General features: G+C 40.8%; 1 protein-coding gene and 1 pseudogene across 1 annotated transcript in view; one reads left to right on the forward strand and one right to left on the reverse strand.

The window, feature by feature from the left end:
- DNAI1 (dynein axonemal intermediate chain 1) overlaps nucleotides 1–13,977 on the reverse strand; it is a 60,772-nt gene that overhangs the window by 40,276 nt on the left and 6,519 nt on the right. Inside the window, exons 2-4 of the mRNA XM_004275104.4 lie at nucleotides 3,507–3,539; nucleotides 859–957; nucleotides 614–694 (exon numbers count right to left, since the gene is read on the reverse strand). Coding sequence (XP_004275152.1) covers nucleotides 614–694; nucleotides 859–957; nucleotides 3,507–3,539 — 213 coding nt within the window. The remainder of the gene's footprint in view (nucleotides 1–613; nucleotides 695–858; nucleotides 958–3,506; nucleotides 3,540–13,977) is intronic.
- Nucleotides 1,102–1,909, forward strand: LOC105748251 (40S ribosomal protein S27-like; annotated as a pseudogene).

Here is a 13,977-nt window from a genome sequence, read left to right on the forward strand (position 1 = left end):
TAGATTTCTATTATATATTCAAAACTCTGTGTGTGTGTGTCTGTATGTATAGATATGTGTATGTGTATATATATGTATACTTTTTTTTTAAAGAAGCAGTGTAATGTTGCTTTAGAGTCAATCAAACGAGTTCAAATTTTGCTTTGAATCCTGGCTGTGTGACTTTTGTAATTTGTTTTATCTAATTTATCTTTGGTTTCTATAAAATAAAGATAAAAATAGTTCCTATATCAAAGAAACCTGAGGATTAAATGAGATATCCTATATAAAAGTTCTAATATAGGACCTGACACTGGCACGCTGGCTTCTGGAGACCCAATAGTTGATGTTAGTGACAAACACACTGTATACACTGGAAAAGTATTTTTCCTACCAAATTATTCACTTCAGGATTCCTGAAAAGAGTGGCTCTGCAGGGCACTTTAGCGAGAATGAAGGGAGATTCATCAAGAGACTTCAAAATCTCTGGAAAACTCCATGTACAATCTCAGGGTTCCAGCCACAGACCTCATTTTAAAGGTGATCTCTATGAGAGCTGAGAGGCTTTTGCAACACAGCAAGTCACCAAGGCAAGAAGCACCTAGAGGCCCCTGCCCCAGAGAGGATGACTTACCTTGAAGCTGTACCTGACGATGTTCTGGGGTGCATGTGGGTTGTTGGCTGTCAGAATCCGGGTGAACTCCTCCTTTAGCTCCTAAGGGAGAGAAATGCCAACAGGGTCAAATGTAGAGGGCCCCCCAGCCCCTCTGATGATTCCCCTGGATGTCAGCAGACATCTCACAACCTAGGTTCTGGGCACAATACATCTCTGAGGCTGGAGGAGGTGGAAGGAGCGAGGGTAGGATGTTGCTTACTTACTGCATCCGTCAAATCCAGCTGGTCAGGGGGTCTAACGGTGGCTTTGGACTGGGCCCATTCATCTGTCCCTTCCCCTACTTCGGTCCCTGGATCTTCATCCTGGACAAAAACCTCATGTGAGAATCAAGAGTGCCTGACCTGCTTAGACAAGCAGTGCTGCAGAAAGCCCTTTCATTCGCAAATCCTCCCAGAAGCCAAGCTCTGTCCCAATACATAGAACACGAAACATGCAACAGACCACTCATGGAAGAGCCTGAAGGAACTGCTCAGGCCAGAGATCTCATTGCCTGGAAGATCATGGCCACCTCAGCCCTGGGGTTCTGGACTTAGCTGGAACATTGTGGTGGGTCTTTGGCCCCAGTAGTGGGGCCAGAAGAGCTGGTTCCTCCTTACTGCTTCCCATACAGCCTGGATGCTAATAGCCAGGACCAACTGTGAAATGACACCCAGCTGTTCTTTAAGCTATTTCAACTCTAATTCACATTTTACCTTCCAATTTGCCACCTTAAGATTACTCTTACAGCAATACTCCCAGTACTTGGTAACTTTAAGCCTCATAGTCCCATCAAAACCTTGGAGCAAAAAAATCTAGAACTAGAAGTTTTCCCCTACCCTGATAGACAGTTAAATACCTTGCCAAAGTGGCCCATGACATAATAAAAAATATTCACCCTCACTGGCAATCAAAGATATGCAAAATAAAACAATGCAATTTTTTCACTATAAAACTGGTGAAGGGCGGTGACCACCTCCCCACGAGAACATGCAGAGGATCTCCTTCATCCCTCTCTAGAAGAGGAGAAGAGGAAACACAAAAAGAAGCACCTGGTGCAGAGCCCAGATTCCTACTTCATGGATGTGAAATACCCAGGATGCTATAAAATCACCCACCGTCTTTAGCCAACATGCACACACAGTAGTTTTGTGTGTTGGCTGCTCTACTGTCCTCTGCCAGCCTGCAGGAGGAAAAGCAAGGCTTACAGAAGGATGCGCCTTCAGACGGAAGCAGCGCTAAAAGCACCCTGAATCAAGATGAATGGGAAACCATCCCAATCAATACATTTTGGATACAACAAACAAACAAAGCAAAAAAAAACAAAATAAAATCTGGTGAAAACTAAATCCAAAACAAACAAACAAAACCAATATCCAGCGTTGGTGAGGTTGTGGGAAAATGCACATCCATAAATTAGTACAACCTTTCTAAAGAGCAATTTGGAAATATTTATCAAAAGCCTAACAAGTATTTATACTTTTTGACCCAAATTTCTATGTATAGGAATTTATGTTAAGAAATAACCGAGGATATGCCTAAAGATTTAAATGCATGAATGTTTGTTGGAGGATTGATCATACTTGTAGAAAAGAGGAAATATTTAAATATCCAACAGTGGGGCATGGTTGAACAAAATTATGGAACGGCCTTAATGAGCACATGGTAAAATATTATGCAGTAATTTTATTATTTTTTATTTTTTTAAATAACAAACATTTATTGGTGTCACTTATGGTAGAAAAAAGTTCCTACACCAGATGCACATGACCCAATTGTTAAATAGAACATTTTCAAGGTGAACACACATCCTTAACCCAGCTTTTTTACCCACTTTTGATGATAGCCAATTCTTCCTTGCCCCCCACCCCGAGACATGTGAGCAACTGCTAATGAAAAGCAGTAAACAGCCACTTGGGCTATATAGCATTTTCAACTCCACTCCAAGGTGAAGATTCCAATTACATTCGAGCTTAAGTTCTCTCAATTTTCTCCTAACGAAAGTTCCTGAGTCCAGTTATTTACAATATTACATATGCAGTAATTTTAAATGATGCTATGAAAGTATATTTATTGGCAATGGAAAGTACTCTAAATATATTATGTAAAAAACAGATTGTAAAATAACATACAGTTTGATGCTATTTAAAAATAAAGGGACTTCCCTGGTGGCGCAGTGGTTCAGAATCCACCTGCTAATGCACAGGACACGGGTTCGAGCCCTGGTCCGGGAAGATCCCACATGCCACGGAGCAACTAAGCCCGTGTGCCACGACTACTGAAGCCCGCGCACCTAGAGCCCGTGCTCTGCAACAAGAGAAGCCAGCGTAATGAGAAGCCCACACACTGCAATGAAGACCTAATGCAGCCAAAAATAAATAAATAAATTTATTTTTTAAAAAAATAGAATCCGCCGGCCAATGCAGGGGACAAGGGTTCAAGCCCTGGTCTGGGAAGATCCCACATGCCACGGAGCGGCTAAGCCCGTGCGCCACAACTACTGAGCCTGCACTCTAGAACCCCTGAGCCACAACTACTGAGCCCACGTGTCACAACTACTGAAGCCCGCACACTGTAATGAAGAGTAGCCCCCGCTTGCCGCAACTAGAGAAAGCCCGCGCGCAGCAACAAAGACCCAACACAGCCATAAATAAATAAATAAAATTATAAAAAAAAAACATGTAATTTTTACATATGCATAGAAATATCTGGGAGGATACAGCATCATACGTTAACTAAGAGGTTTCCCGGGGTGATAGGCTTAAGGGTGATTTTAATGTTCTTTTTGCTTTTCTTTAAAAATATATAGCTAATATTTCAACAGAAGAAATGCTATTAGCTTCTTGCTGAGAAACTGTGTGGTCTCAGCACTTACCCTCTTCCTGGCTCCTCTGCCCACATTGATGCTCTGAAAAAAGAACAGAAACAGAAGGTAAGTCATAAGTGAATCTCCATGGGAATGTCAAAAACAGTATTACAGGGGGGCTTCTGCCCAGGGACCTCAAAGACAAGGGACATTGAACTTCCCCAAGTCTCACAAACAGTGAGACTTGGTAACAGGTGCCCAGCCAAGGAAGTCCTATATCTGAGGCAACCTGATTCCAGCATCAGTGGGACTGACCCATGAAGAGCAACCAGGTGACTTAGCGCCTGGCATTTCTTATTTGCAACTAGTTCAACAAACATTTTTTAAAACTACATACTAAGTGCTCAGCTCTGTACTAGGCATTAAGAGGATTTTGAAGGCAGATTATATTCATAAACATTTGTTTATGATGAAGGTTTGGGTACTTTGTTTTGTACGCTGCTGTCTCAGAATATAGTAGGTGTTCAAAATACTTATTGAATACATGCATGAATGCCATCAAACCCATTAGTAATCATGACCCTGGGAAAAATATTTTTCCTTAGCCTGTTTCCTCATCAATAAAATGCATAAGATTGGATATGATGACCTTCCAATTCTAACATGCTAAAATTTTATGTTCTCAAGAACAGCATGCTTGATTCAACTTGATAAACATTTCTTGAGCATCTACTTATGGTCGGGGACTAACCTAAGCAGTGGGACAAAATGACAAGAGATGAGGTCTCTACCCACGTTTGCTCAGAGTCCGTGAAGGTCCGATAAGTGTGATCAGTGCTCCTTATTTACTCACTCGCTTACTCACTCAGCATATGTTCTTTTGAAAGTCTGCTCTGTGCCAGCAGTAGAGACGTGTGACCAGGGTGCTATAGGAATGCACGGAGGCACCTACCCAGCGTGGGTGCACAAAAAAGATTCCCCGAGGTGGCTATTTCTTAGCTCAGTATCAAAAGAAAAGTATGGATCATCCAAGTGGAGAAAATGTTTTTCAGAAAGGCTTTTCAGACGAAGAAAGCAGCATGTACAATGGCAAGAGCAGAACAATAACAGAGATAGTAAAATGTTCCCCCAAACAAACCAACCAAAACCCTGCAGTATATGCACTGAACAAACAGTTGTTTCAGGTGATGGAGCAAGAGGGAGATCAGTGGAGGCTGGAGATGTGAGGGAGGGGCTCTTGGAAGAAGCAGGTCTAGAGCCCTGAATGAGGGGTCAAGCTAGCAGAGAAGCCAAAGAGCACATGTTGGTGGCAGCATGGCACACTGGGCAGAGACCTTGGCTCCCAGATCTTGCTGACCACCTGTGTGATCTTGGGGAGGTCTCTGGGCCTTGGTTTCCCAAATGCAAAGTGAGTGAGTTAGATGGAAAGGGCCTCACAACTCTTCCGTGGCAGGGTCTGTGGGAGAGGCTTTGATGGCGGAGGGGAAAAGGATTCCAGGGGGAGAGAAGGGCATGTCTCAGCTTGGGCAGGGATTGTTGCTGGTAGGGAAGGCAGCAGGATTCAGATTTCTGCCAGGTTGCCAAGGTTTCCAGAGATGAGAACCCTTCTCTGAGCCACATGAGCCACATGAGCCAGAAAGCTGTTTTCCTTTGAAGAGCCTCTGATCCCTAAGGTAACGAGATGGAAGTGTCGTAACATCCAACAGCTTTCTGGCCCACAGCAGAGTACTGGAGGGCCAACCCCAGCCCAAGCTGCCAGCCTTAAGTAGGAAACGAGATCCAGTTACCATTGCCCCCCGTAAATACGTCTGTAAAACATTTATCTGGCAATAAAAGAACTGACAAGGCAATTTGAGTGTAATTGTTTTTGGCAGTTGGAAATATTTCAATTAACATACTATAAAAGCCACACTACAATAAATGAAAAACAGGCCAATGAAATCAGCTACAGCCCTGACTTCCCAACCATGGCAAAGGAGATTGAATGTCAGGTTGCCACTTTGGGCCCTTGGTCTTTCAGAAGGAGAAGTCTGAGACAGACAAGGCTGAATTCCTGAAAAGCTTTTGATGGTTCTTCCCTGAAGCTGTCAAACCGCAGAAGAAGAAAGCCCAAAGTCCCTCCTCTGGCCCTCAGAACTCTGTCATCCGGCTCCACGTCTCCATTCCAGCCTGCTCTCCCGCCACTCTGAGATGCAGCCCAGCAAGGCTACTCACATTTCCTGAGCTTGGCCTCTGCTTTCCCACCTTTGCTTTTACCTTTCCTCTTGCCAAGAACGCCATCTTCCCCTTCTCTCTCCCTGCTCCCACTATCTCTGCCTAACCAAACCCTACCCATCTAGCCTCCTAGTCCATTATCTACTCCTGACCTTTCTCCTACCTCCCTCTATTCTTCCTGTCTTCACTCTGAGCAAGGCTCTGCCCCGCCTCCCGTCACCACCATAAGCATTGGCTGTTGTGAGATGAAGGATGAAATGTAACTTCAAATAGACACTCTGTTGTCTCTGGGTTTTGGTCTACAAAAGGGGATAGTATTATGAAAAGAAACATAATACTGCGGTGCACATCAGAGGCAGCTGGGAGACTCCAGCAAGGGAGTATCCTTATCTTTTTTTTTTAATTAATTAATTTATTTATTTATTTATGGCTGCATTGGGTCTTCCTTGCTGCGTGCGGGCTTTCTCTAGCTGTGGTGAGCAGGGGGCTACTCTTTGTTGAGGTACGCAGGTGCTAGGCGTGCGGGCTTCAGTAGTTGCAGCATGAGGGCTCAGTAGTTGTGGATCATGGGCTGTAGAGCGCAGGCTCAGTAATTGTGGCGCACAGGCTTAGTTGCTCTGCGGCATGTGGGATCTTCCCGGACCAGGGCTCGAACCCATGTCCCCTGCATTGGCAGGAGCATTCTTAACCACTGTGCCACCAGGAAAGCCAGTATCCTTATCTTTTAAATGGGCATCATAAAAATACCCTCTGAAGACAATCATAGGCCTGTTATGAGGGTTAAATGAGTCAACACACATAAAATGCATAGTGTGGTGCCTGGCCAGAGTCTGTGCCCAATAAATGATAGTTTGTAGCATTATTATTCCCATTTATAGACCCTGCTCTGCCATCAGCCACAGGGGATCTGTGTGGTCCTTTGCTTACTAGGAAGCACTTGCCCTAGGGATGACTAAAAAGCTTCAACAGCTCACATGTCCACCCAAGAGTTCAATGCTGAAACTTGTTTGTTCCTGGAAAGAACAGCTCTTCAAATCGTGAAAAGGCACAGACGCTGCATCCTCCTTCCTGGGGCCCAGGAGACTCTGTTTACCATTTCAGTTGTCTTGGTCCTTATTTTAAAACTCACTAACAGGATTCCATTAAGCTAAATTGAAACTAAATACCTCACCAGCTTGCAGTTTCCGTTTCTAAAAGGGAAAAACCTCGTAGTCCCAAAGGAACAGTAATTCACCAAGAAATCTTCCTCCAGCTACATCGACTGCCTTTCAAATCCTTGAGCCTAGTGCAGTGTCTCAAGCACACAGAAGGTGCTTAATAAGTATAGTTGAAAGAGATCTCAACGTTTTGAAACACTAGATGAAGGGTAACAGGCATTATCATACACTGTTATGGGTATGCCAATGGACACAAAATTTTTATAGGGTTATTTGGCAATACCTGCCAAAATTTCAAATGCAGATACCCTTCAACTCAGCAACTCTGCTTTCTTGCATTTTTCCTATAGAAATAGTAATACATATGCATAAGATGTACGTACAAAACTGCTCGCAGAACCAGCTTTGTGATATTTTTACAATGGGAAAAAAACCTAAATATTCATTGATAGGGGCCTAGTTAAATAAATTATGCTATAGCCATTCAATGGGATATTATGCATATTTTTAAAAGAATGAGGTAAATTTTTATGTATTATTATGGAAAGCTCTCCAAGCTTTTTTATTGTTAAATAAAAAAGCAAGTTACATAAACAGATGACCCATCTGCTTACTTTAAGAATGTGTGTTTATGTGTATTTGGATGTACATACAAAATTTCTGGAAGAATATATAGATTCTGTTGACAGTAGTTGGGTTCAGGGAATGTGATCGGGGATTGTGGGGAAGGGAACCAATACTGTTCACCTTATACTCATTCTCATGGTTTTAATATTTTAAAAGTGAATGTTCATTACTTTTTTTTTTTTGGCTGCGTTGGGTCTTTGTTGCTGTGCGTGGGCTTTCTCTAGTTTAAAAGTGAATGTGCATTACTTTTATAATTTAAAATGCTAATTAAGAATTTAAAAAATTAATACAGTTAAAGAGGGTTTTTTTTTTTTTTTTCCTATTAATGCAATGTTAGCACAGTGCTCAGAATGCTGACAAAGGAACATGAGACCAAGCTCATGCCTTCCTGGAAGCCCAAGAGGGAAGAAGCCGATGCTATGGGACTCTTCCCAGATAAGGCTACAGAAGGCAAGGCAGGGTAGGGTTTAAAATCTGAAGCTCTAGAGTTAGCCTTGGCTGGATTCCTGACTCTGCCACAAACTATATGTGTGACCTTGAGCAAGGTATTTAGTCCCTGATCCTCATTCTCTCATTTGTAAGGTAGAGAAAAATATTAGTGCCCTCCTCAGATTTGCTGTGAGGATAAAATAAAACAATGCATGATGAGAACCTTACTCAGAGCCCAGCGCTCAGTAAGCGCTAAAGTAACAGTGGCAGTGTTATTATTTTACTATTCTATCATGGTCTGCTGTACATGGCAATTGAATCTCATTCTGAGGGCATTTATTGAATAGCTGAAAAGAGTGTTGTCCGGGTCCCATGAAGTCCTTATCAGAAAGGAAGCTATAAATCTCAGGGTGTCACAACAGAGGGATGAAAATAAAAATACCTTCCCTTAGGACTTCCCTGGTTTTCCAGTGGTAGAGAATCTGCCTTACAAGGCAGGGGATGCGGGTTTGATTCCTTGTCAGGGAACTAAGATCCCACATGCTGCGGGGCAACTAAGCCCATGCGCCACAACTACTGAGCTCACGCACCTCAACTAGAGAGACTGCGTGCCGCAAACTACGTGCCCTGGCCTGCGCACCACAACTAGAGAAGAGAAAACCCACAGACCACAACTAGAGAGAAGCCCGTGAGCCACAAGGAAGAGCCCGCACGCTGCAACGAAAGATCCCGCATGCCGCAACTAAGACCCAACGCAGCCAAAAATAAATAAATAAATATTTAAAAAAAATACCTCCCCTTCATAGAGCACCTTTCAGTTTACTAAACACTTTGGAGTCCATCATCTCATTTGGCCATTATTCTAATCTTCTGTGGGTGGATGTTGAGTTTCATCAACTTCTTTTCTGAATCTATTATGATATGTCATATGGTTTTTCTCCTTTTTTTCTGTTAATGTGAAGAAATATATTGATTGGGTATTTACTGTTGAGCTAACTTTGTCTTACTGGGATAAACCTCACTTGGTCAGATATATTATCCTTTTTATATATTGCTGGAACAGATATGCTAATATTTTGTCAGATTGTTTTGCATTTATGTTCATGAGGGATATTGGCCTATCCTTCTCTTTTCTTGAAATAGCTTTGATTTTGATATCAGAGTTATACCAACATCATCAAGTAAGTTGGAACTCGTTCCCTTCTCATCTATTTTCTCTAAGACTTTGTGTAAGACGTGTTATTTATTCCTTACATATTTGATAGAATTCATCAGTGAAACCATTTGGCCTGGAGTTTCTTTGTAGGAAGGTTTTAAGTTATGAATTCAATTTCTTTAAGTAAGTATGGTCTTTATATTTTCCATTTCTTTTTGTGTCAATTAAGGCAAACTGTGTGTTTCAATAAATTTGTCCATTCAAGTTGTTGAAGTTATTGCCATAAAGTTGTTGATAATATTCCTTTACTATCCTTTTTAATATCTGTACAATCTGTAGTGATATCTCACTTTTCATTCCTGATATTGGCTGTTGTGTTTTCTTCTTCTCTTGATGAGCCTTGCTAAGTTTTCTCAATTTTGTCAATCTTTTCAAAGAACCAACTTCTGACTTTGTTGATTTTCTCTATTGTTTTTCCTCACTGTTTCTATGAAACAATAAGATAAATGAATAAATTAATAAAATAAATAGAATTGATGAATAGATTTTGCTTCTATTATTCTGGATTTAATTTGCTCGTCTTTTTCTATTTTCTTAAGATAGAAACTTAGAACATTGATTTTAAATCTTTTCTGAAATAGGCATTTAAAACTATACATTTTCATTAAGTACAACTTCAGCATGACCCCCCAATTTGTGATGTTATATTTTCATTACTGTCCAATTAAAAATGTTTTCTAGTTTCCCTTGCACTTTTTTTTTACGTTTAGAAGTGCATTCTTTAATACCTAAATATTTGGGGATTTTAAGGATACTGCTATTTATTTTTAATTTAATTCCATTTTGGTCAAACTATTCTTAGTTTGCTGAGATTCTTTTTGACATGGATGCATGTTGAATTTGAATTGAATGAAAATCTGTAAGATATTAATCTTTTGAAATGTATTGAGACTTATTGTACGTCCCAGTGTATGGTCTATTTTTTTGAACATTGTGCAGTTCTTGGGTTCTATATTAATTAGGCCAAGTTGGTTAACAGATCTACATCTTTCAATTACTGAGAGAAGAGTGTTAAATCTCCAACTGTCATTGTATATTTTTCTATGTCTCCCTTTAGCTCTGTCAGTTTTTGATTTATGTATCTTGAAGTGCTATTAATAGGTACATACTCTTTGTGATTTTATATCACCTCTTGAATCGACACTTCATCATTATGAAATGTCCCTATTTGTCTTTGGGAATACTCCTGGTCTTGAAGCCTACTTAGTTCTGATAATACTACAGCCATGCAGCTTTCTTATGCTTGCTAGTTACGTGGTGTGTTTTTCCACTCTTTTATTTTCAAATTTTCTATGTCTTTACATTTAAACTATATTTCTTATAAGCAGCATATAGTTAGGTCTTGCTTTTTTCCCCCCTAGCTTGATAAACTCTGTCTTTTAATTGAAAGTGTTGGTGTGGTTGTCTTTACCATATTGCCCTTTGTTTCCTATTTTTCATCTGCTTTTTCCTCTGTTCATCTTCTGTCTTCTTTTGTGTTAATTGAGTTTTTTAGTATTTCATTTTATTTTTTCCATTGGCTTTTTAGCTGTGCCTTTTTGTATTAATTTCTAGTGGCTGCTCTAAGGTTTATAATATGCATCCTAAACCTGTTATAGTCTAATAAGAGTAAATAATATACCACTTCATATTTCACAATGTAATAACCTTATCACATCTTAATTCTATTTACCACCACAACCTCATCTTTGCCCTGTTGTTGTCACATATTTTATTTCTATATATATTACAAGCTTCACCTTACAATTGGTGTTATTTTTGCTTTAAACAGTCATATGTCTTTTAAGAAAATTAATAGAAGCAAAAAAAATCTAGTATTTTATCTTTAGTCACATATTTACTATTACCAGTGCTTTTTGGTCCTTCCCATAGATAGAGCTTCCATTAGGTGTCATTCTCATTCAGCCCAAAGAACTTTGTTCTGTACTACTTGTAGTGAAGGTCTGCTGATGACAAATTCTGTCCGCTTTAGTTTATCTGAAAATGTATTTATTTAACCCTTCTTTTTGAGGGATATTTTTGTTGGATATAGAATTCTGGTTTGACAGTAGTTTTCTTTCAGTGCATAAACTATGACATTCCATTGTCTTCTGACTTCTCTTGTGTACAATGGGAAGTCAGCCACGATCATATTATCCCACTCTATGCATTATGTCATTTTTTCTCTGGCTACTTTCAAGATTTTATTTTTATCCTTGGCTTTCAGTATTTTGACTGTGAGGGGACTACGTGTGGTTTTCTTTGTATTTATACTGCTTGTGGCTCACTGAGCTCCTGATAATACTATATGTTTTCCACCAAATTTAAGAAATTTTTGAACCATTATTTCTTCAACTAATTTTCCCCCTCCTCTTTTTCCTTTTGGAATTCCAACTACTTACAAGTTACAGATACATATATGACATATTACCACAGGTCACTAAGGCTCTTTTTATGTTTTTTTTTAAATTATTTTTTAATTTTTTGGTTGCATTGGGTCTTTGTTGCTGCACGCAGGCTTTCTCCAGTTGCGGCAAGTGGGGCTACTCTTCGTTGTGGTGAGTGGGCTACTCTTCTCATTGCAGTGGCTTCTCTTGTTGCAGAGCACAGGCTCTAGGTATGCGGGCTTCAGTACTTGCAGCATGTGGGCTCAGTAGTTGCAGCATGCAGGCCCTAGAGTGCTTGGACTTCGGTAGTTGTGGCACGTGGGCTCTAGGGCGCCCGCAGGCTCAGTAGTTGTGGTGCAGGGGCTTAGTTGCTCTGCAGCATGTGGGATCTTCCCAGAGCAGGGATCAAACCCATGTCCCCTGCACTGGCAGGCAGATTCTTAACCACTGTGCCACCAGGGAAGTCCCTCTTTTTTGTTTTTCTTATTTATTTATTTATTTTAATACAACAGGCTCTTATTAGTTATCTATTTTATACATATTAGTGTATACATGTCAATCCCAATCTCCCAATTCATCACCCCTCCGCCCCCTGCTTTTCCCCCTTGGTGTCCATATGTTTGTTCTCTATATCTGTGTCTTTTTTGTTTTTTAATCTTGTTTTTCTCTGTTCTTCAGATTGGATAATTTCCATGGATCCATCTTCACTTTCACCATTAGGCCCAGCCAATAAATTTTTCATTTCTGATACTTATTTTTCTACTGTTTCCATTTTTGGGGCTTAGATTCCCCACTCTTTTTTAAAATTTTTATTTATTTATTTTTGGCTGTGTTGGGTCTTGGATGCTGCACACAGGCTTTCTCTAGGTGTGGCGAGCGGGGGCTACTCTTCGTTGTGGTGCACGGGCTTCTCGTCGTGGTGGCTTCTCTTGTTGTGGAGTATGGGCTCTAGGCACGCGGTCTTCAGTAGTGGTGGCATGTGGGCTCAGTAGTTGTGGCTCGCGGGCTCTAGAGCACAGGCACAGTAGTCGTGGCGCATGGGCTTAGTTGCTCCGTGGCGTGTGGGATCTTCCTGGACCAGGGCTCAAACCCGTGTCTCCTGCATTGGCAGGCGGATTCTTAACCACTGTGCCACCAGGGAAGCCCTCCCCATCCTTTAAGTCAATCTTTTCTTTTAGTCCATAAATATATTTTCAACAACGACTGCCTTAAAGTCATTGCCTGCTAATTCCAACACTGGGTTATCTCGCTGGTATCACTGTGCTCTCCTTTGGATCTCTCTCCCTGAGCCATGATTAAGAAATTGACCCAAGGCAGAAAGCAAGGATAAACATGTGACTCATGTTGGGTGTTTTCCTTCCCTTAGGAATGGGGGACTGCCTAAACCAGTTGCCTCATATATTGTGTCCAGGATTACAGTTGTTCATAGTGGGATGGCAAGTCCAGCATGAACTGCTCCATCATGGCCAGACTATGTCTCCTATATCAAGGTCTTTAAAAGTTATACATAAAGTATGATACATTTAAAAATTCATTGCCGAAATGTGCTATTAAAAAAAAACAAAAACAAAAATCTTTTGTAAAGGACAGAATCTTTAGTAATATAAATATCTGCCCTGAATGGAGGCAATGGATTGGAAAAAAATCTGAGGCCCTTTCTGCACAATGTATGAGAAAGGTTTATCAGAAGCAATGTAGAAGTTATTTTGGAATAAAGCAGGTTATACCTTGCATGGGAGGAGCCAAGGAAAGACAATACCTCCTTCTAAGGAAATTGCCCTGCTCACAGCTTTGGCTGCTTGGAGAGTCATAGGATCTTATCCCTCCCTGATACAGCCTAGCATGAACAGGTAAGCTGGGGAAAATCAGATTTCTTCTCCAAGGGTTTGAATTGGGACTACAGAGAGAACTCGTGGGTGGATGGAGACATTGATGGAGATCCTTGTGAGATAGAAGAGGCCAGAGTGGCCATGATGAGCTGAAAACACATTAAGTTATGAGGAAGCTGAAACCATAGAAAAGTTGGCTGCCTGGGAATGAAAATAGGGAATGAAGTATAGTTGCTAAGAAAATGAGAGGCCATGAGAGATATAGAGAAAGTAATTAGTACCTATATCTGTTTCAGAACCAATAGTTTTCCAATTCTAATTCTAGGTATTTGTAATACCTACCCACAACCCCCCACATACACACCTTCCCCTTCACCCTTTCCACCTTTTACTTGAGGTAACTTGAGTGAGCCTTTATTCTTTGCAACTTACAGAGCTTAGCTAAAATATATGTGCCTTAGTTTGCCAGGCTCATAAAAGGCAGGAGAGGTAGGATGGGCTCAGGCATTCCAGACAGAGGGAACGAAATCTTTAACAAAGAGACAGAGGCCTGGAACCAAGTGTCTGTCCAGGGATTAGCAGATTTGTTTTATCCATTTATATTCCAATTTGTTCCAAAGCAAGATTTGAGGCTGAATGTATGACACATGGAAAAAATAAGTAAATGAGAAAATGGATGTGAGGTAAGAATAGAAATAGGAA

The sequence above is a fragment of the Orcinus orca genome, chromosome 6, assembly GCF_937001465.1.
Source record: "Orcinus orca chromosome 6, mOrcOrc1.1, whole genome shotgun sequence".
Classification (NCBI taxonomy): Eukaryota; Metazoa; Chordata; class Mammalia; order Artiodactyla; family Delphinidae; genus Orcinus; species Orcinus orca.